The following is a 23,925-nucleotide window of genomic DNA, read 5'->3' as shown; positions in this document are numbered from 1 at the left end:
GCAGGAAGCAAGATCAATGGACAAGACAACAGATCAGAAAAAATAAGGATGACCCATTTTGGAGGCATGCTGGCTATATTATTGCACAGTTGGATGGTCTGTACATGGGAGCCGCTGAGTGGGCTAAACTACATAAACAAGCAGTAAGACTCCTGCACCTCTTTCTTGGTAGCTGGGGCTGGGATATCAGTGGACAAACATGGGACAAAGAAATCCACTTTTTAAAAATAAAAAGCAAAAGGAGGATACTTATTTGCAAGTACTCATTCTGCATGCTATTCTGCAAAATCTTTAGTGGCTGTTCAGTGTAGGATAACTCAGGCCTTGTAACCATGGATTCTTCACAAGGGGCTTACATTGTGGGTGGCTTTTGTATCCATGTGAATGTTGGAAGGACAGACACTTCCGAAGTGCTTGTTGCTGTCATTTTACAATTGTTATTAAGCAAATTACTCTTTAGGTATAAACAGTACCTGCAACAACATGAATTAAAGCTTTCATTCTTATTTCCAAACATTAGATTTCAAATCCTAAAAGCCTTTCTATCTTACAGTATGTTTTAATTTACTGAATGATTTCTCCTTTTCTGTCTTTTGAGTCTCAAAAATATATGGCTACAAAAGATGTGGTCTGTGTTGTGGCTGGTCAGATGGGATAGATTTTGGGGTTTTGTTGGGTGGTGGTTTAATTGGGTTTTTTTGTATTTTTTCATCATTTGTTTACCTTTAATTTCAATTAGAATTGTATTCCAGATCAGCAGCTTGTATGTAATAGCAGAACTCCTTTAACTCCAGCAGAGATATAGCAATTATAATGCTGTCCTAAAGTCTAATATCTAATAGGTTTTTCAGTGTGAGAGGAAGGACTTGAGTAATTGTAGTTGACCTTCTTACCTAGGTTAATCATACCAAGAATTTTGAAAAGTTGTGAGTTCTGAATTGTCAACAATTGCATTTTAGTAAAACGTACGTCTTTCTTGCATAGAACTCACTCTGGGGCTTTCAGGAATGGGGAGGCAGCTCAAACTGGAAAAAAAAGCATTTGTAATAATAATTCATCCTGAGAGACCTGAGTTTGTAGGGAAAAACACTAGAAACTTTGACTTTCTAGGAAAAGAGCAAATTAATATCCTTTTGTAACTCCTGTATCTGAAGAGCTCTGTCAAGCTCATTAGGTTTGGGGTTTTTTAACTGCTTCAGAATCTTAGATTCATATGGGGGGAAGGGAGAAGTGCTGGTTTGTGTCTAAGTTACTTCTTTGTAATAGGTGTGTCCTACCTGCAAAGCGTGTTCCTTGATGCTTGCTTCTTTAACTATGCATTTGATACTAAAAAGCACTAACCTCTGAAGTGTTTGAATAATTTTTATCCTCTTTTTAGAGATCTCATCAGCATGTTTATATAAAAATGGTACATTTAGTGAAAGTTCAGATATGTGGTTCAAGCTGAAATATTTGTGTCCTCCATTCTTGAATTATATGTGGGAAATATGTTTTTTTTCTCCTCCCAAATGTGCTTGCAGCAGTTGGTGGGATTTATTTTCATTCTTTTTCATGCTAGTCACAATTTTAGCTTTGGACATTATCACCTGTGTTGAGATGCATGTACTTTTACTCAAAGCAAAAATGTTCACTGTATATGTATTTCTCACTTGAAATGGTGCTGCTGTTTCCTCTCTTTGCCACAGCCAGTAAGTTAACATCAGTTCTTATCTCTGAGTACGTTTTAGACAGCTGCTTTTGCAGCTAGGTCCTTGGTTTTCATTGGCATCAAAATGATACCTGACATTCTGTAAAATGTTCTGTAAAAGTACAGGAAGTTCATTTTGTTGGATACTATGATAATTTTCAAGTACTTTTGGGAGATTAGGCTGCAACAATGTGTACATATTTACTGCTGTTAGGATCTCCTTCAGGAAACAAGGCTTGAAGGCTGTTGCTCAAAGCTTACATATGTAATAAAACCAGATGCAAAGTTCCTGGCTAGTATTCTAGCTTTGACACATCCATTTTTCTGAGAATCAACTCAGCTTCTGTAAACTGTTGGCACTTAAAAGCCTCAAGTAAACTCACAAACCAACAAAATTATCAAAAACACTACCAGTATCTTCGTTATTCCTTGTGATTAAAGAAATCTGCATTCAAAGTACTAATAAATTCACCTAGTAGATGATTTTTTCCTTATATTTAAGTATTGTACTTTGGTTCAATTAACCCAATTGTTTTGGGGTTTTTTGTACAACAACTCCAGTAACAAGTACTTTTATGTTACTCAATTCTCAAAATAAAACAATCAAGGAAATTTCATACTGAAAGTCTCTGTAATAAATTCTGCATGTTTTTAAAAGCAAATCTCATTCCTATTGCACATTTTCCTTAGTGCCTTGAAAGCTGCTTTTTACCCCTTTCCTTTAGTAGATACAATTTGTTTCATTAATAAAAGAATCCTTTCCATGTATTTATTGTCTTTGGATTATCATCATCAGGAACAAGTTTATCTTTTGATCTCTAGTAGTTCAATAGTTTGGGTTTATAGTGGTAATGAACATCAGAAATATTAAAAATACCCCTTGTGTGAATTGCAGCATTTTTCTTTTCCTTTTTTTACCCACACTCAAACAAAACAAAATAAACCCCCTAAACCCCAGACAAAGCCAAGCCAACACTCAACATGTGACAGTCTGTATTTTGTTGCCTGATGTTCTACTTGCTGTTGGGAAAGTTATGTGTACTTCTAAATTCAGCACATTATTCTGCATATGTAGAGGACAATTGTTCCCACTTTTGTTTTAGGCTTAAAATAAGAATAAATGGTGTAGAAGAAAGGCTAGGAAGCTTCCCCGCTTAAGTCCCAAAATACCAGAGACACGAGAAAGAGAAGGGGAAGAGGAGATGGGTTTCAAGTTCATATGTTTCCCTGCACCACGAATGGTCATACATAGACAAGATGCTCTCCTGAACACTGAGAAGTTGTTTGGTTGACACGAATAGGCTGAAAGAGATAAAAGGGATTAAGGAAATGAACTTTGTGTATACAAAGTCTGTGAATTGTAACGCTGAGCACTGCGCAAAGTTGTATGGAATTACTTCCTTTTCAGAAAAGAATGGAAACAAGCTGTTTCATAGCTAATCTGCTTTTAATTTTTTAATTCTGTTTTCTAGTCCTATGCATGGTAGTTTGAAACCAGAGCCAGATACTTAAGTGAGAGTAGGGTTACATGCACACAAGTAATTCTGAAATTCTGTTTTTCTGCTCTTTCCTGAAAATCAGATTTGCTTTACTTGAATGTTGTACAACCATTGTGTCTGCCACAAGTAACTGAGCCTTACTGCAGTGGGAAAATTTGGGCTTTGAATGGTTTGATAGTAACACTAGTATATATATTTTTTTTCTTTATAAAGGAAATGCTTTGTATTGTATTGTTTTAAATTTTGGGGTTTTTATTGCATGGAGTCTGTCCTCCTGAGGACTATTTTGGATAGGTGCTTCCATTAAGACCTGCATGAACACAATGTACATTGTAAACTTCTGTATTTTGAATTTGATATTTATAGATATCATTTAGAGTGATGTCAAAATTTGAATACATCTTTATATTAAAGTGTGACATTATTCCAGCTGGTTTAGCAACATTTTATATGCAGTAAACAAACCCAGCCCTTTTGTCAAGACAATTTCTGAGGGAGGGGCACTCAAAGAACATAAAGCCTTTTCATCTGCCTAATGCTCTACCAACGCTGTGATTAATCTTGGGCTTGTCTATGCAGGGATATTACTCTTGAATAAGGAGGTGTCAGAGTTTTAAATACTAGAATGACTTCAGGATAGCTGTCTATTTGTACTTCTTTATTTTGTACTCCGAGTGCTCAGGCTTGGAGAAGTTACTGGAAAACAATTGTTATGGAATAACTTGCCTGTTTTAATGTCCCATGTAAACAGGCCTTTAGGGCTGGTTCTCTGCTTTCTGCTGCCCTTTGCAAGTTTATTTCTCCCTTCCTTGGATATAACTCAAACTCCAATTGATTTTTTGTTTTCTGTTCAGGACAGCAGAGGAGCCACACATTCTAGCAAAAGGACTTTTGATGTGGCTTTATCACCTCTCTGCTTGTCAATTTAGTTAATTCATTCTTCTTCAGGATCTAAATGACACATATAAGGAATTTTTCTGATGTTGTGTGAGATGGGAGAAGGTGATTACAAAAAATTGTAATAAGCTTTATATCACACAGTTGTTATGATGCAGTTTCTTGGGTCTAATTTTTGCTAGTGGACACTGATTAATTCCTCATAGAGAAGATTTCTCCATATATCCTGAAAATCAGCTGAAGTTTTCCGAAACTGAGGCGCTCAGCCTTTTGGCAGATGCTTTAGAGCACTCCTGAAATTCCCAGATTGGGCCTGCAGTGCAGATTCCTGTGTCTTCTGTTTGAATGCTTCTGTTTGAATGCATTTGTTTTACTAAGACTCCAGAGACGCACAGTGCTTATATGATATCACATCAGACAGCCTTAAACACAATACCAGATTTATTCAAGGAGAGTAATGAATTTTTGGAAATAAACTGGAACAAAATTTGCTTGGCCCTCAAAAAGGGAATGAAGACAGAACCCGAGGGGGTGCTTAACAACCTAGCTCCTCTTCTGCATCTCTGATATTTTAGCTGGCTTTGGCAGCTGGCAGCCTCATCTTACCCAGTGCCTTAGGAATTTATGTAACCTGTGCTTTGAGTGGATCTTTCCTCCTGCTCTCTGGGCACTGTTCTGTGCCTGTTGTTCTGAAAGCTTCATTGCTTGGCACTTTTCTTCTAATTTGAATGGACTTCTTAATAGTTACAGAAGTTTTGAAGTGATGGTAAGAAAGCACAGAAATGTGAAACTTGTTAAAAATACACAGGCAATTCTGACTGATGCTGTAGCAGTATCAATGTAGCTACCTGTAGATATTACCATGAAAGCAGGTTTTATGAAGGAGAATATGGAGTGGTAGCAAATGGATGTCAAGTACAATTAAAATGTCTTAGGGCTGGCTGAGCAATCTCATGCAAGCCAGTTTGCTCTCTTCCTGGTGGTACTGTACAGTGGTGACTGTGTGAATCAGACATTGGAAAATGGCTTTTTCTTATTGTGTGGTGGCTTTTCAGTGCAGCTGAAAAATGGTGCTTAAACGGTGCCAAGTCTCTCTTATATGGATTCCAATGAAATAGAAGCAGTGACTGGTTTGTAACTGATTCATACCTTGAAGTTGCTTAAAACTATCCAAAGACATGTCTCTTGACGTTGTTCCCTGTTTGGATTTTTACAGTTAAAACATGATGAACTAAAGCAATGTAACATACATAAAAGTTTGTTTTGGATTTCTTCCTCAAACTGTAGCCACTACATTCTGCCATGAACGGTATTAGTTGTCAGAATGGCTTATTTCTCTTTTGTGTAAGCATTGTGGGAAGGTTTAATTCCTTCCCATGGGATACATGGACTGGAGTTTACATTATTTCTAGTTTTCCTGTTGGTTATTCTTTCTGCCAAAGCAGCAGATAGTTATACACAGAATTCAGCCTTTTGAATAAAAAGTAAGTGGCTTTGACAAACATCAAAAAAAGACCCAATTTTTCCGTGTCCCCTTTTACTGGGGTTTGTAGAGAGGTCAGCTCTATGGTTTAGTGATTTATATTGTAAGTAATGCGTTTCTTTGCTATATGATTATGTGGCATTATAAAATAACTATTCACAGCCCTACAGTGATGTATGTTCTGACTGCTCTTCCTTAAGCCTTGCCATAATGGAAAGGCATGGTGAAAGCAAGAACAGAGAAGATTTAGAAAATGGTATTTGAAGCTCTTATTTTTGAAGAGGCAAAGTAAGAGGAGGTTCTAAAGAGCGTGTTCCACAACCAGCTGTATGTAGTTAACCTTGTTAACCCTGGCTACCTTTCTAAAGCACATAGCAGAGTGCCTTTTGACTGACTTTTCATTTTCCAGCTAGTTTGATTGTATTGTTAACATTGTTTCCCTCAAAAAAAAAAATTTACCTCAGTATATCTGTAACAGACTGATTGGTGTGCTGCCTATAAACACACACTAAGGTTTCTTGAGTTACAGTTACATCTTCCTTTTTGCCTCAGAAATCATAGCATTGGTAATGCCACTACAAGGGCTAGATCCTGAAAGTTTCCTCAGTGTCTGGTGCCATACTGAGTGTGAGCATCTAGGCCTTGTCAGTAGGCCTTTCACAGACATACAAGAGCTTCCTTCAGGAACAAAAGAAAAGTTCCAACCACTGAGGCTGTCTTGATGTTTTTCTGTCTCAAAGTGTTTTATGTCGTCTTCTCCTTTATTCAGCCACTGAGCAACTTTGATGTCCAGTTTCTGAACGCAGTTGGAGACCTATTGGATCTTATTCCTGCATTATTTGAATATTCTGCACGGGGTGGACAATGCAATATGGATCCAGGGGGCCATGGGAGATACCAGTGGGACATGGGGCACTGCTCTGCACTGATCAAGGTGAGCGCCAGAACTTAATCTCTAGTGGCTGTGTTGATTTGCAGTGTCATGAGTCTGCATCTCTGGAGTCTTCCCTGTTCATGTTGCATGGGCATAAAGATATTTCTGTCAATGATCAAGATGCATTTATGCAGCTGTCATTTGTACTCCATGGGATTTTGAGTCCAGTTTTTCTCACTTGTGTTCAAGGGGAGGGAAAAGACCAAACCAAACCAAAACCACAGAGATAGATGGTGAAAAGCTGCTAGATTTACTAGGGAGTGAGGAACTACCAGGGAGAGGAGACTGGACAAGAATAACTCATTTCGTCTAGAGAAGTGAGGTCTGAAAAGGGATATTGTGAATGACTACAAATCCATTGGGCAAATAGGCAGGGGAAAAAAGGAAAAGGATTATTTAAACTAAAGGACAGTGCTAACATAGAAACAAATGGGTGTAAAGTGGCTGTTGTTTTCTGTTAATAGTGATACTTTTGCATGGCTTTCCAGTAGGAGTGATGACAGAAAAAAACCCCCACACTTTTAAGATAAGTGACTGATGCATCATGGTGGCAATTACATTTTTCAGTTAAAATTATTGAGGAGATTTAATTAGCATCTGGAGACTCAATGTATCTCAGAGCAGCAATATTCACCTTAAACTGAGAAACATTAACTGAAGCATTTGCCTACAGCAAGAGGTTTTTGAGCTAATAACAAATCGTAGAATTAGGGAAATATTTTGAAGAGATGTACTATCAGTATATATATTTACCTTTTCAAATTGAATTTACTTGCATTTGCTTCTGTACTTCACCTCAAAGTGAACCAGAGGAATTCTCACAGAAACAACACATTTTAAATGAATGTTGAATATGTTTGCCAAGATCTGATCTGAGTATGTGATAGAAATGTTCAAAATTAAACTGGGGGAAAAACCATACCATGTGATGCAGGTATCCCAAATAACTCCAAGGTGTTTTATTTTGAAAATAACACATGGGCAAGAATTGTTTCTAGAGGTTTCAGAAATTCATTTAGTACACAGCTAAAAGCACAAGAATCTGCTCTTTCTTCAATAATGCAATTATTCAAACTACTTGAAACAAGTAGTTCTCCCAGCTTCTATCAAGTAGAAAACATGCAGAATATTGTAGGGTCTGAAATTACTCGTCTTTCTGCTTGTGTTTTCCAGGTTCTACCTGGATATGAGAATATCTATTTTGCCCATTCCAGCTGGTTTACTTATGCAGCCACACTGAGAATATATAAGCATTGGAACTTCAATATAGTTGATCCGTACACCAGCACCAGTCGTCTCTCATTCAGCAGTTACCCAGGTAAAGTCAAGAAAACCAAAACAATGTAGATATTCAATTTGGCATGGACCACCTTACTGTCTTGCAGCTGTCCTGGCTGTGGAAAGGATGGTAACTCAACAAACACTGGCTTCAATCTACCTTAAAGCTTTTAGCCACCAAGAGGACAAAATGCCAGCTTGAGTTTTCTGTCGTGAACATGATATTGTTGTCATTGTGTTTTGTTGTTAATTAATCACCTTCGGTGCTCTGACTAGTACTGGTTAAATATTTTACCTCTGGCACAAACTTGCTGCTTTGAATTCTGCTTGTGTAGTCTGTGGTCATGTCAAGTGCTAAACTCCTCACTATGCCTGTAGCATTCGCATGTTTGGTAACAGCAATTTTGAGCACTTCTATTTACCACTGTGACATGACTCCTGCTGTAATGGGATTATTACTGAGTATCAAACACTCACTGTTTGAAAGTGCATCAGCTTCTTTGATGTTAGGTTCAGAAGCCTTCAGTGGTTTTGTTGTTGTTTTTCTTCCTTTTCCCCCCACATCATCTTCTTTCAGCTTCTCTATAAGCTGTTGCAGAGGGGAGTATTTTTTAATGCTTATTTGGTGTGTTGGTAATATAGCCAGCCAAAATATTTAGACTCTGTCTTGGGAAGATTAGGCCAAATGTTAGAAATCACCAGCAAGTAATGTTTGAGTAGCAAAATATGTCCTCTTGCTACAGAATAGCACCAAGAAATGGGAACGTGAAAAACCAAAGCAAATCTATAACTCCCTCTTAGAGCTGACCTTGCATAAGTTTTTAGAGGTGAAATTTCAAGTTCAAAAATACCCAGCCAAGAATCTTCATAAAACATTTTGAATGAAGTTAGTACCATAGGAGACTGTCTCATTCTCATGAAATTTTGCTGGTTGATGATTTCAAAATGTGCTTTGTTACAGTGCCTTACTGTAAGGGCAAGGGTTCTTCATGGCAGGGGCTTCTGAGACTGAGACTGGGAGAATGTTTTGAACAGCAGTTGCATTCGTTTCACATTGAAAACAAACCTTTTTCTGGGGGAGCCTGACCCTCCTCAGTGACCCTCCTCAGGAATGCAGCGTTTTCTGACAACTGAGATTTTTAGTTTGAGGAAGGGGTAGAGGTAGTCTGACTGTCTCTTAAGTGTACAGCCTTTCAAGAGCTTGGGTTATCTGTGATTGTCTTGGAGGAATTTCACTCTCTTGTTGCAAGGAATTTTGCCAAGCCTGTGTAATTTGGTTGAAGGCAAAGGTTTCTGAGCTCTGTTCATCACATGAATGTTCATAAGGTTATTCTGGCTCTCATATCTCTCAGCTGAAATACTGATGATAGCACTACTCTTGACAAGAATGTGGCTCTGTTTAGGAACTGTTGTATGCTTCATTGTGCTGCAGATTCAAAACTGAAGATCAAGATCAGCCACACAGAGCATTCATTATTTTATTTTTAGTGGATGTCTGTGGTGATGCCTTTCAGTTGTACCTTTTGTGGATTCCTTGTATAAGGAAATTTGGTTTTCACGAGACTGATAAAGCATAGTGTGTGACAGGATACCTGAAAATCAACTACTGCTTTGGTGAAATGGTTGGGGTCTGTTCATTGGTATACAAAATCCCAGTGTGCTTCCCTGAGAGTGGCTTTTTTAAAAGCCTTCTATTGCCACATGGACTCTGACATAGGATGTGGGAAGGTGAATTTCTACCAACAAAACTGAGTGTGAACTCTTGCAAAGCATAGTTCCCATGGGTACAGTGAAGTTTGAGAAGTCTGTGGTATGCGAGGTGTGCTCACTGGCTGCTTGATTACAGGGTGCTAGACAAGCACTAGACAAGCATGGTCCATTGACTGCAGCAAATTGCATTAGCTGTGGATGTAGTTCACAGACTTGCAGTTTTCTATGGGATGAGTAACCACTGGCCTAGTAGTGCTCCAGGGACAACACGTAGGAAGGAGGCAACTGCCAAATTCCTCTGCTCCATGTTATGATGAGAGATACTTTCAGAGCATTTGACTCTGGAATCTGCAGCTCCTGGCTATGATTCAACTCAACAATTGTAATGTCTCCCTGCATAAATGTTCCTGCTTTTAGTCTCTGTCCTGATAGATACTAAGAACCAGTAAGAAAGGCCAACCTAGTAATCTCTCCTGAATAGTAACATGATCCTATGGACAAAGAACTGTTAACTTCAGGAGGAAACAGAGAGCTTTAAAAGACAGGTGCCCTTCCAGGCCTTCAGTGACATTTAACTGAGTTATTCAAAGATTGTTGTCATCCAGTAAAATTGGATATAAACTGAAACTGTGCTGCTGTTCAAAAGCTGTGTCAGAAAATGTTAAGGGGTCATTTGTCTTGAGAAGGAATGTGCCAAATCCATGATTTCTCCTGGGGTCATGGACTAAAATTATTCATATTCTTTATTTACTGAATTTCAAAAGACAGGCTACTAGATGGCAAAAATTACTATTTGCTGTGACTCAGTTTAGAGGTTCTGAGGCTATTGACTAACCTGATTTGTGTTAGGATGTGCACTGTGATAGGGCTGGAGGGCCTTGCACTTCTTTGCTGATGTTGTGAGTGAGAAGGTAGGAGGACAACCAGGAATTACGGAATCCATCCCAGCTTCCCCAGCAGTTATCAGTGTTCTGCCACCAAGTTCAAATGTCCATTGTTAACAGTGTATCTTCTCTTTGCTGCTTTCTTCCCTTTGGAGCAGCAATAGTTCTGCAGAGGCACAGTCAAGTGGGAATTAAGGGGAGTTGTAATCTCTGTTTTTGCAGAATGGTTTCTTCACTTGCTACTCGTTTCCACACTAACTCACCTTAATCCTCACTTGAACTCTGCTCATATTCTTCATCTGCTGAGCTGCTCGTAGGACAGTTCTGTGAACCTTTAGAAAGGAGGAATGTCTCTGAACTGAAAGCTTGAGGTTCATTGTCTTCTTCAAACTCTGGACATGAGTACTTCCTGTGGCTGGTGAATCAATGCATAGCAGAGAGAACTGAAATAGTACCGAGAATGTTACTGTTCTTCAGAAATGTTGAATGAAATTGTGTTCATTTGAGAGAGTAAGAAACTGATGATAGAGACAAGGTAGGTGCTATGTTTTGCTCCACATATCTCGTGGTGGATCAGACAGGAACCTTAACTTTTCCTTCCTCTGTGCCCCTATCCCCTCTACCTCCAGTCAATTCTTTACACTGCCCATTGAGGCATTCAAAGAAATGGGCCAAACTAACTAATAAAATCAGTGATTTTCTTTGCATAGTAGGAGGATTGCAACTTCCAGGATTTTCATCCATTTCAATATAGCTCTTTTGAACTCCATTTAACCATTTTGACCAAGCACTCTATTTTGGATAGTGAATACTTTCTCTGTGCTGAGCCACAGTATTTTAAAGTATGTTAATTTGATTTTAGCAGTTTAAACAAAACAGTTGAAGAAGAAGAGTTGAAGACTTTTACCTTTCCTGCTCCAGTCTGTTATTGGGATCTTTCTTCATTGAGCTAGGTGGTGATATGGGAGTAAGATGGCACAAGTTCTTTTGATGGGTGACTATACAGTCATATACATACATATGAACATATACATACATATATATATATATTCCTTTCAGGAAAGGGAATGAAATCTTTTAATTTCAATGAGGATTATTTGGGCAAGCTTCAGTCCATTTTCCTGCACTTCTTGTCATCCCATTCCCTTTTAGTGATTTCACTTGGTTTCAGAATTTTCCCTTTTTTTTTTAGGCATTTCATTTCCTTAGCATCTTCTCTACACTCTTTTTCTACCTTTTTTCCTTGATTTCAGTATTTTATTTGGAGTAATTTTGGCAAGGTTTTGTGCTTTTCACTGCCTCTTATTCCATCTTGGTGCATTTGGTTGCAGTCACTCCATTTTGAAATTTTCTGGGTTTTTTCCATTGCTTTTTATTCAATCGTACCTCCTTTCCAGAGTGTTTGTTAGACTTTGCCTTCTAATTTCAAGATTTCATTCACATTCCTGAAAGGAAGGCAAGAGAGAGAGGTAGTTTATGTCTCTTGCTTTGAAGTCATCTAGTGTTATTGCAGCATAATCCTTCCCTACAACTTGAGGAGGAGCTGGGAGGAACAAACCATGGAAAAGATGGTAGCCCTTGTTTTCAGGAATACCTTTCTCATGAGGTATTGCCAGACCATTTCCTGCATCCCTGCTTCCTCCAGCATGTGTTTAAAACCTGGGGGGAAAGCAAAGGAAAATGTCTGATGAGCTTTGGAGATAAGACCAGAGCTGTAGTGTGAGGTGTGCTATTTCTTAGTGCCTAGGAGAGATGAGCAAGTGGAAGGAAGGCAGCTAATGGGTGTTCAGTCTTGACATGAAAAGCAGCTGCTGATTTTCTGCTAATCTGGAGACACTTTTACTTTCCTATATTCAAGTGTGTTTATATACCAGAGTACTGGGCATCTCAGCCAGGAGCTACTCCCATCCCATAAAGGTGGGCTGGACCTCATAGCTTTGACTTCCAACCCGTAAAGCTGACCCTTTCTGCACTTGAATGAGCACAGTGACCTTTAAAAACATGAAAAAAGCTGATGTTGTTTGGTTTAGAAAACAGCAGTCTACCTCTTTCAGAACAATAGCAGCCAGGAATGTGCTGCCACCTACATGCTCTTTGATGTGCTGACTTTCTGGAGAACACTGTGGCTCAGATTGCAAAAAATGCTTCACTTTGCTTGGCTGATTAATGTCATAGTGAGTGAAACTCCAGACTCTGGAAACTTCAGTTTTACAGTGGCATTTGGAAACTGAATCTAAATGGCTCAGATTCAGAAAATGCAATCAGAAGTACTTTTGCTTTCTCTGTAGAGCTGCCAGGTTCATTGGAAGGAGGGGTTTAAAAAAATGAAAAAAAAAAAAGACGAAGTATTCCTAACAAAAATGGGAGGTAGGTTTACAGAGATGGCTTTACAGGAAAAACATAGAAGAAGCATACAGTGAGATAACAGCTTCTGTTACAACTGATTCTCATACATGCTTAGAAGAATGGCTCCAAGAGTACATAAAATATCTGCTGGTATCTCTAGACTTCTCTACCCAGGTTTTATTTTTCTGGATGTCTTTACTGTAGGTAGCCAGTTGCTTGTGTTTTAGCTTCCCTTTGTTTCAGAGTTGCCTATGCCTTAAATCAAAATGGTATATGCCATCTTGGAATAATTAGGCTAGTAATGGTGTATCATGGAGGGCATGGTGTGTTATAAAATATTGCAGGATAAAACCTGGTAAATACTAAGGCCCAGAAGGAAATCCCCTTCTTTTCAGCTCAGCTGAGCTTTGCAGTTTATTTGAATTACAGAGTTCAACCTTCATTTAATTCAGATCATTCCTTGTGTTAGCACTTGCTTTGAGTCATTTTTTTCTGTTCTGTCTCAGCTGTTGGTTGAAATTGAAGAAATAAACTATCTGGTTTGTTTTGAAGGAGGACACTTGGCATTGTCACCCACAGGAACTGATGCTCAATTCACATTACAGTTGTTTTAACAATGTCAGTTATTGTCTCTGTTTGGGCAAGCACCACTCTACTTTTTATGCAGCAGGTTATTGCTAGAGTATCTGATGTGTTTGTATAAAATAGACTGGCAGAGCCAAGTTTAGGATGTTTCTCTTGTCCTTACTTACTTGAGAGAGATCTCTGCTGATAATGTACAGAATGTATTGACTTGCTCTCCATGAGTAAAATACCAGATGCCAGCGGGCTCAGTCTATTCTATGCTGATATTTTTTGAGAGAACAGGTGACCACACAGTGTATTTTCCTGGATCTGTTCTAATTTGAGAACTTGCTACTTTAAGGAAATTTTGCTGAACTAGAGCTTTAAACATTACTTTTGCTTGAAGGTTGTCTGCCTTTTGATAAAAGCCCAGGAATAGGAGGCAGAGCTGGGTTGTCTTTCTTGCTGTCGTAGGTTGGTGACCTTTGCAGATTGCATTAATAGAGCTTGCTGTGAAAGATTTCATAGAGGAGCTCAACTATTACGGTGTAGCACAGCATTTCAGCATTTCGTACTCTTTGAAGACTGATGTTATTAAAAACTTCTTAACAAGAGTTTAGTTTCTGTATGACTTCCTCATCAGGAGCTCAGTTAACAAACTTTCTTCCCCAACCTGGCAGCCATGTGTCTGCTGAGTAATCTAAAAGCCAAATTATTTCTGCTGTACAAGTAGTCCCTGTGCTATCCAAGGCATAGCTGACCTTTGAAGCTCTGTATGCCACCTCCTGGCGAAGGGTTTGCAACTGGACCTGGCACTTCTGTTGGCATGTAATCTGGAAGGGAATCCTGCCTACAGATCCATCACTGTATTGACTTTGCAGAGCTGGCAGGCATAAAAAGCCCCAGAGACAACATGTCAGAAAGGGGAGTAGGTAGAGTTTCTCCTCAAACACAGGATGTGGTTTATGATTTAAGAGGTGCTTATGTCTTGGAGATGCTTTTAAGAATACTTAGACAGAAAAAGATTAAACTAGAAGGAAGATTTTTCTGCTTGATGTAATACAGAAGGGGTTAATTAAGGGGATTAATTCAAATCAATTAAATTATGTTGTCTTTACAGAGTAAAAATCGAAAACTGATACAGGTTGATGAAAATGTTTTTGTGGAGTTTGTACTTTGCTTGGTTTTCATTGTTGAATTTTTATATTTTTTAGTTCACTTCTTTGTTAGAAACAAACTCTTGATAGGCAATTAGTGTATGTAACCTTTAGGATAAGACATAGGTTGACTTATGGAGAAGCTTCTAGGCTTGGTATACAAACCCACAGCAAGTGCTTTAGGCAGAGGATTTGGTGTCTTGAAAGTGTGATAGTTTCTCATTTCAAACTGTGTTGACAGGTGGGCCTAAAGCCCTTGCAGAAGTTACTATCTCATCTTTAATCTTTGTACAGTTAGAGTTCACACACACATGCCTTGACTCATCCGTATCCTCATGGCTTGTCTCTGTTTTGTTCTATGAGTATATCAAAGGTTCACAAAGGTAACAAGTGTTGTGTTATTGTTGTTTCAGGCTTTTTGGTGTCCCTGGATGACTTTTACATACTAGGCAGTGGCTTGGTAATGTTGCAGACTACCAACAGTGTTTTCAATGAAACCCTCATTAAGCAAGTGGTGCCTGAATCCTTGTTAGCTTGGCAGAGGGTCCGCATTGCCAACATGATGGCAAATGATGGCAAAACTTGGGCAGAGACCTTCTCCAAGTGCAACTCTGGTAAGTACACCTTCATATACATCTTAGGAAAAAAGATTTGTTCCCTCTACCTCTTGTACTTGTTTCCTTCCCTTGGCAGGACATGTAACTCTGTTCTTATACCCAGGAACCTACAACAATCAGTACATGGTTCTAGACCTGAAGAAGGTCAAGCTGCAGAGGAGCCTTGATGATGGTGCACTGTATATTGTTGAGCAGATTCCAACCCTTGTGGAGTATTCTGACCAAACAAATGTTCTCCGGAAAGGTAATAGCTTATAGTAGGTACTGGCTTAGGAAAACCATCTCTTTATGTCAATTGAGAATTGTGTTTTGTACCAGGGAAAGGTTTGTTGAACACTAGTCCTGAGTTTAAAGTAAGGAAGCCTTGTGTGTGAGCAGCACGCAGCTTTGTGTGAGCATCCCTCTGACTTCTCTGTAGGGTCAATTGCAATCTATTCTTTTATCTGGTATGCTGTGGCAGCAATGCAGTGAGCATCTGTGTCTCCTAGAAGCAGAGGAGGGAAAAATAGACTTTGTCTCCTTGCTTGCTTGCTTGCATCCTTGCCTTTTTTCTGGTATTATTTTGCCCTGTCGTAGAGACCAATGAGAGAAAATGTGAGATATATTTGGAGCAGTACTAAATAACTGTGATGCTGTGGGCTACTTGAAATTATTGTTGAGTGGGTCACCCTGCAAGAAGATGAAATTTTGAATACCAAAGGAGTTCTATGTTAAATTAATCTCCTGAACTTGTCCGGATCTCTGTTTTCTGATAAATCTTTGCTCTTTAAAAGGTTCTTTAATTCCCTAGCAAGACTAGCAACAACTTGATGGAAAACAAACAAAAATCTTGGTGAAGCAGAACACTCATTGTCAGGTTTAATTCACGAGTGTTTACTAGACATGTCATTAACAAAAAGCCTGAGCCTTAAGTGTGTCTGGTGCTTTTTGCTCCTTCCCCATATCACATGCTAAGGGGATAAATTGATGAATTGCTCATCATCAAAATGATGGGAAATTTGTCTATGTTAGCAGCTGGGGTTGCTTCCCTTTGAAATATTTCCTCCTGTCTAGCTTCTTGGAAGGTTCAGGCTTATTCCAGGCATTGCCACATGGTCAGTATGGTTTTATAAGATATTTCTTATTGATAATTTTAAAAAATCTTATATCTCTCTATTATGCATCTCTGTCTATTTTGGCTTCCTTTGCCTTGGGCTTCTCAAAGCTGTCTTGTGCTTGGGGTGCAGACAAAGAAGCTGATAGAGACCCTCTAGCTCGGGCACTAGAAACATTGCAACCTCATCATGGCAGTGCTATACCTGTGCAGAGAGGCCAGGCTTGGCAAGTACCCCAAGTTCCTTTTCAGCAGTGATTTTGGAGCAGCATTCTCTGTAGGACTAAGCCCAACTCCTGGGCTTGGGCACACAGTGACCACTCTTCCTCTGAGATGTTGTAGCTGCTTTATTCTCAAAGGTGGCAGCATGTATTAGAGGTTACACATTACTTCACACGTAGAGTATGTTTTTTCCCAAATATCTAAATATACCTTGGGTGTATTGGAAACAGAGCAGTCAGTCTCTGGGAGTTTAAACATTAGGAGGACAACCTTCAATACACAGGATGGGCTAAGCACTGCCGAAGTGCAGTTTTGGAGGCCTCAGCTGCTGTAAGCCACCACTGCTCCTGTAAACAGCAGATCTGTACTCCTTCATGCCATGCAGGACACCAGACAAGTCCCCCCAAGGCCCCTGCCCTGTTCCCAGGTGCTTGGAACAGCTCAGGTGAAGGAGGTTTATCTTTCTCAAGAGCAATGCTGGCTTCAAGTGTTTGTAGAATAGCTGACCTTGGCACACTCCATCATTGCCATGTAGCTGGTGTCCCAGGATAGTACACTTTGAGCATTCTAGTTTGGTCAGAGTGAGTTTGCCACCAGCACTGCCTTTTTAAGGCTTTTTGAAGCATAAACCTAGAAACAACAGAGAATGAGAATTGAAATCTCAGGTGAACAAAGGCAGGTAGTGCTGTAGCAAGCCTTGTATCGAGGAAGAAGGTAGCATTTCCTTATACAGGTTTGAAAATGGAAAGATTTTTTTCCTTATAGCTTTGGTCATCTTGTTTTTTAGGCCAGTGCAGATGAATTCTCAAAACCGGGTATCTCTTATGTTGCCCTTTCCAGGCAAAGATGTCCCGGTGCTTTCTGTATATTGACAAAGAAAACTCAGGAGTGCATTAGAGGAGGTGAGGGAGGGCAACGCTGTCTCCAGTGAAGGAATAGGTGACAGAAGTAGGCTGCAGTTCATATTTCTTGATGATGATGAGTAATACATTAAAAGCAACACATCAGAGCAAAACCTAGATTCTGAGTGTCTTCCACCATTTGAGCAATATTCTCATTGCTCCATCTCTTGATATTGCTGATATCTTTTGCTCTGAATGGGCAGAGCAGGAAAGCATTTTGATTCAGGTAATTTTTGCTGCCTTCATGTCATCCCTCCAACCCTTTCAAACTTACACTCTCTCGACTTGTTTTTTGTTGCTGTGCACCCTGCCAGATTTCACTGGTTTATAGCAGCCCTTGGGTAAAGCTTGGCTTAGGTCTACTGCTGCACTCTCTGCATGCAATTTGCAGTCTTGCAGAGCCCAAGACACAGAAGAGCTCTTGCTGGAGGAGAATTGCAACAGCTTCCTCTGTTTTTGCAATTTTAACAAAGTTTTTCAAGATGAGAGAAAAGTGTTATCTGTATGCACTGTGCTCATGTTCATGGGAGACAATAGCACCTTTTTGTATCACAACTAAACCCGACTGGTTTGGAAGCTGATGTGTCCGTATCCTCTGGCCTGCATCATTAGAAGCTGGCAAGTTGCTCATTTCTGGAGGACGCCTGTATTACAACACAGCCTGTACATAACCTGTTTCCTTCAGGTAGGCTCTAGGTCACGTAAGCAAATGCCAGCAGACAGGGTATTCCTGTCTTCCCTATCCTAGGTAGGACCCAAGCTGGTGAGGCCTCCACTCAGGCAGTGTTCCAGTGCTTATGCTGTCTGTGTATCCTTCAGGAAGTTTGGTTTGTATTTGTGTGTATTGTTCCCCGTGAGTTCCAGTTGATTTTTTTTGGAGCATCTTATACCAGACTCTTCACACTGTGCTGGGCTGATCTTAATACGTGGAGCCCTGTGTTTACCAGTGCCTAGATAGTAAATCTCTAAGCCAAATCCTGATGCGTGTGATTTGAGAATGAACAGCAGGGAAATGTTAGTGCTTTGGAGACAACTCGAAAGTGTGCTACTCTTGGGCCTAGCTCATATTACATACTTGCTGCCTAAAAAATAGAAAAATTTAAATGTTAAGGTATAGGTATCTATTCTTATTTATTCCAGGACTTCCTGTATTCAGATTCTGACCTGGAAGGTCTCCTGGCTCATTAAAAGAGCTTTCCACAGTAGTCTTCTTTCAGGCAGTTTTATGCCACCTACCTAAATCTCTTCTCTGGAATCCTGCCTGGCATCCTTTTCTCTTCAGAGTTAACAAAACTGCAGGATTGCTTTTGGAAAAGTTAGAGCAAGGCTCTGCTCTGCTGATCAATCACTTCTTAACCGTCAAAGGCAGCTACTGGCAAATGTGCAACAATCCTCCATCTTTCTTTATCACTGTGTGCAACCCCCACTGCCCAAAGTGTGTGTGTGCTGGCCTGCCTCCTGTTCACCCCGAGTAGCTCTTTGGTCTCCGTGTGTTTGTGTGTGTCAGACCCTTCCTGACATCTCAGCATGATGTGTTGTTCTGCTTTGGTGAGATGGGAAGGGGGCACAACCAGAGAGACTTCAGGCCTCTCACTGTGAAGTTTGGTGGAGGTAAACGATCTTGTAGTCCTTTGAGGTTCAGCAGGGAAACCTCTGCAAGAGGGCTGTGGCCATGCTGCATGTTCAGGCTCCTACAAGTCTGATCTCAGCTGTTTTGCAGGATGAGTCCTGAGGGTGGAAGTCTGGGGGCGGGTTGCCTAGGTACACACAGTCTCCAGTGGTGTTACACTGGGAGTCACCCCGGTCATGCCAGCGACTGTTGCCTTATTGTGTTCAAACCAGTTTTCTGTGTTGTTCCTCGACATGCTGTTAAGGCAATGCAACATGGAAAATTATTTATTTTTATTTTCTGATACAAGCAAGAGCATCCTGATTTTCCAAGTGATTAACAGATTGGTGTTTGTCTCTGGCAGGTTACTGGCCTTCATACAATATCCCTTTCCATGAAAAGATTTACAATCTCAGTGGGTATGCATCATATGTTGTCAAGTACGGCATGGATTTCTCCTATGAGCTTGCTCCAAGAGCAAAAATCTTCCGTCGAGACCAGGGCAAGGTGACCAACTTGGAAAGCATGAAGTACATCATGAGATACAACAGTAAGACACCTGTTCGTGTGCTGTGGAGCTGATCTTAATAAGCAATGTAACTTTTATTTCTTGGATTATAGTGGGAAGCTGCAGCCTCACATACAGATCAGTTATATTGTCCTAAATGCAGAACACACACAAAGCCAAAAGGTAACACAAGTTTGTTTCGGAGGTAGGAAACTGGGCTAAAATTGCTCTATCAAGAACAGTAAGGCAAAGCCCTTGGGCTTGTTATTTGACTTTTCCAGAAAGCTTCTGACTCCAAGAGAGAGTACTCCAAGAGACTTCATGGACTGTTATTGCCTAATACATCTACAGATTGTCAGTCTTGAAAGCCTTAAATCCTAAGCAGCAGTTAGACATGATCAGACCAGGGAATTTAGTGTAAAACTTAGTATCTTTTTCCATGTTCAGGCAAACGGTCTTTTGCAGGTGGGATAGAGTTAATTTTCTTAGTGGTTAGTACAGTACTGTGTTTTGGATTTAGTATGAGAATAACGTTGATAGTTTAAGTATTACTTAAACTCTGATGTTTTAGTTTTTGGTAAGTCAAGGACTTTTCAGTTTCCCATGCTCTGCCTCACTGGCAGGTGCACAAGAAGCTGGCAGAGCATGGCCAGGACATCTGACTTGTAGTGACTAAAGAGATATTCCATACCACTGAATATCATGCTTATTGTGTAAACTGTGGGAATTGGCTGGAAGAAGCTGATTATTGCTCAGGGATGGGCATTGCATTGGTCAGCAGGTGGTGAGCAATTGTATTGTGAATCACTTGTTTCTCTCAGGGTTTATTTCTCTTGCCCTCCCTCTCCTTTTTAGTTTTATTATTAACAATTCAGTTATTGAAATTGTTGTTATCTCAACTTGTGGTTTTTACTTTTTTCCAATTCTTCTCCCTATCCCATGAGGGGTGGAATTTGGAGGGATGTGGATGAGCAGTTGTATGGTACTTAGTTGCCAGCAGGGGTTGAACCAGAACAGTAGGTAATGTTCTGTTATTTTTTCCTGACAGGGTTCTCCTTAACTGGATTAAACCTAGCTTAATTAACTTCTGGCTAAGCCCATCTCAAAGTACTGATAGCTTTAGATGCGATATTTTTATTCCCAATTATAGGAAGCTTGCTGATTACTGGGCTTGAGGTTTGGGAGGCCTCTCCCAGGGCGGGGTATTGTTCCTGTCTGGGCTGTGAGTAGCAGCGTGTGCTCACCACCTTCCCCTCCTGGCTTGCAACTACTGCAGTGGGCATTCCAAAGTTTTGCTCCTGGACACTTATTTTAATCTAGAACAGGAAAACAAAGGCCCTCATTGCTGCATTTCCCCCTTTCCACAGATACCCCACCCCCAACCTGCCACTTCCCTTTCTCTTCTGTTTTTCTCTCCTGACAAAGTTTCTACAAGTTTTTGTCATGTGGAATTTCATCAGGTGGAATTGCAGATATTTGTGGTTAGAGGTTGGCAGTGGTGCCCCTGGGATGCAGAAGTAGAATGTATGGTCTTGAAGTACGAGCTTGTCTACTTGTCCTGTCTCGAGTGCTGACCTGTAGCTCGTACTTAGGGAGAAGCACAAATGCAATGTGACAGAGTGCAGTTACCCAGCTTTTAGTGGCTCCAGTACTTAGCCCCCTTACAAAAAGCTGATGCCAACTTTTTTTCTTCTGTCCTTCCCACCATTTTTCACCCCAGATTATCAGCGTGATCCTTATGCTGAACACAATCCTTGCAACACCATTTGCTGCCGGGAAGACCTGAATCCTTCTTTACCAGTGCCTGCAGGCTGCTATGACTCCAAGGTAAATTACCTCCGTTTCAACATCTGCTGAATGTTGGCTGCAGCCTGTTTGTTCTCCTGTCAGACCTGTAGCATATTTCCCTGCACCAGAGCAAGCGTGGCCAGGCATGTCTGTTCCCTCTTTTCGTGCTGTCCCAGTGCTTGGGCACCTCCTCAGATGGGAATTCTCTGCAGAGTCTCATTTCCTGTCCCTGACATCAGTCCTGGCACACAGTGGCAGAGGATACGGGGGGAGATGCATGAAACAACTACATCCATGGGAGCTTGTGGTGTTCAGGGGTTAAACCCCAAAGCCTTACAGCAGGAAATGAGTCTTCAGCTCACTCAGGGAAGGAGACTGTTGTACAGCCTCAGCCTCCTGTTCATTAGGACTCTGTGGGTGCCTCCCAGAGCCCACAGGAATGTGGTTGCAGTCTCATTTAAGGTTTACATTTACAATGGCTCTCTAGTTAAAGCCACCCTGCTCTGGGGCTCCACCTCTCTGCAAAAACTGCTTTCTGAAAAGTTTGGTGAAGATCACTTTGCATTTTAGGGGGATGTGGGAAAATTCTTAGGCCCACTGTCCTGGAGAAAGCACTTATTTTAGGCAGGTTATATGGTATATTCACCGTGAAGAGCAATGCTCAAGTAAGCATCTGTGCAGCCCTGGTGTGCTGAAAAGTTGTACAGTTTTTTAATCTGTGGGCTCCACCCTGCTGCATTTCTGGATTATGAGTTTGGTTGCTAGGATAGGCTTGGGGAGGCTATTTTGGTATCTCCACTGCTGTGCCCAGTCAGCTGAGTATTGCAGTGGACAGTAGTGGGAGACTCCCAGAGCTGGGCAATACAAGAGGAATGCAGAAAATGGCTTTGTAGAGGGGTCTGGTAACGGAGTGGTCAGTGCATCCTGCAGTACCTTAGCCAGCACAGTTAGGCAAAGGGGATGGGCTGGGCTGGAAGAGGGGTCCTAAGAGGGGCATTGAAAGAAATAACCCAGAGCACAGGCCAAACCTGTTCTAGCTATAAACCCTACAGACAAATCTAGTGTCTTGAGTTTGGGAAGATGGAGCAGGCTCAGGACTTCTTTGGAGACAGTGAACGAAAAGCACAGAGCCTGGGTAGCAATATTAACTCTGTGCTGCCTTTCTCCATTCCCGAATTACCCTGACATGCCCCAGGGGATGGCCCAAGTGCTCAACATGCAGCAGAGCTTAGGGCAGACCCCCTCATCTGCTGCGGCCCCATAAAACCAGGGAGGGTTGTCTTGAGGGCAGATGCTCTGGCTCTTTCAGCCTGGCTAGTGCAAGGGTTAGAGGGCAAGTGTGGGCTTGTGGTTTGCTGGTGCCCTTCAGCACTGGCTGCTGCATGGCTGGAGATGCCTCTGCGCAGGGCAGGAATTGCTGCCTGTGCGTGTTTCCCTCCGCTCACTTCCCTCACCTTATTATCAAATCTCCCGGAGCTGCTCCTGATGTCCGGGATGGGGATGTGTCAACCCTGACGCCGCCCTTTTGCCCGTGTTCCTGTCCTTTGTTCCAGGTGTCGGATTTCCGCCTGGCTGCAGCGTTCACAGCCTCTGCCATCAATGGCCCCCCGGTGCAGGGCGGTCTCCCGGTGTTCAGCTGGAGACGGTTCAACCGCACTCGGCACCAGGGCCTGCCGGAGTCATACAACTTCGACTTCGTCACCATGAGGCCCATCCTGTAAAACCAGCGTCAATATCCACAAGTGGATTTTTTTTTTTTAATGGAAATTTTATTTCTTGTGTAATAAATCGACCTGGATGTCCACATCCCTGTGCCTTATACCTGCCTTCCCATGTCCTGCCTGCTAGACACTTTGTAGTGATACTGGCTGCTTCACTGCAGACCAAAGTACATTCCTTTCTCCTAAGCTGTTTGGGTGGCCCTTCCTCTGACTAGGATTGATGAGAAGCAGGTGGCACAGCTTTCTGTTCATCTGAGCTATCATCACAGCTGTTCCCAGAGCAGGAGTGAGGACCAATGCCACCAGTGAAAATGATCTGTTTCTAGCAGCAACATGGGACCTGTCTCCAGGGCTGGACCAAGCCAGGTGGCTGCTTTGGGCCATGATTGCCCTCCCTCAGTGCTGGCTTATGTCTGCCTTTTGTCTGAGTAGTGTGCTGCAAGTCTCTTCTGTACAGCATATGACTTTCAGTGGCATTGTCAAGACTTCCTTTGTGTGGCCAAAGCAGCTGGCAATGTCAGGCTGCAAGGACAGAAATGTGATGCAATGGATCTCTTACAAGGGATCTCTCTCTTAGAATGGATCAGCCCATGCAGTTGCCCAGTGCCATCTTTGCTGCTCTCTCAGCTGTGGCAGGGGAATGTGACAGTGAGATGGCCATGAGGGCCAGGGCCTCACATTACTCCTAGTTACCTGTGTTTACACCAAGGAGTCAAGTCACTGGGCTGTCTTGCACTAGATGTTCTATGTGTAATTAAGTAAAACAAAATAAACAGCTCTTTCCTCATGTCCTTGATGGTCCAAGCTAAATAGTGCACAGCACTGCCCTGTATTATGAAGGTGAAGAATGATGAGCAGTGTGAGGTTTTAATGAAGCATCTGGAGTTTAGCTTGTGTGATCAGGAAGGGAGCAAGTTACTGCAATATGGGTGAGGTTCTACCTAAATATTTGGCTGTCACAGTAAGGGTGATTGTTGCCAGGGGAAGAGGGAGACCACAGGTTACAGCAAAGCCGTTGCTGACGAT

General features: G+C 41.3%; 1 protein-coding gene across 1 annotated transcript in view; it reads left to right on the top strand.

Moving 5' to 3' along the window:
• The window catches only part of PLBD1 (phospholipase B domain containing 1), a 38,272-nt gene extending 15,288 nt beyond the window's left edge, over positions 1–22,984 (top strand). The window contains exons 4-11 of the mRNA XM_088165214.1: positions 5–143; positions 6,336–6,500; positions 7,674–7,818; positions 14,853–15,053; positions 15,160–15,300; positions 19,247–19,432; positions 21,111–21,217; positions 22,732–22,984. Of these exons, the coding sequence (XP_088021340.1) occupies positions 5–143; positions 6,336–6,500; positions 7,674–7,818; positions 14,853–15,053; positions 15,160–15,300; positions 19,247–19,432; positions 21,111–21,217; positions 22,732–22,899 (1,252 nt within the window). The 3' untranslated portion in view covers positions 22,900–22,984. The remainder of the gene's footprint in view (positions 1–4; positions 144–6,335; positions 6,501–7,673; positions 7,819–14,852; positions 15,054–15,159; positions 15,301–19,246; positions 19,433–21,110; positions 21,218–22,731) is intronic.
• The last annotated feature ends 941 nt before the right edge of the window (positions 22,985–23,925 follow it).

Source organism: Sturnus vulgaris, chromosome 5 (genome assembly GCF_052056855.1).
Source record: "Sturnus vulgaris isolate bStuVul1 chromosome 5, bStuVul1.hap1, whole genome shotgun sequence".
Lineage (NCBI taxonomy): Eukaryota > Metazoa > Chordata > Aves > Passeriformes > Sturnidae > Sturnus > Sturnus vulgaris.
Note: the sequence above shows the minus strand (reverse complement) of the source record. Positions and strands in the feature narration are given on the sequence as shown.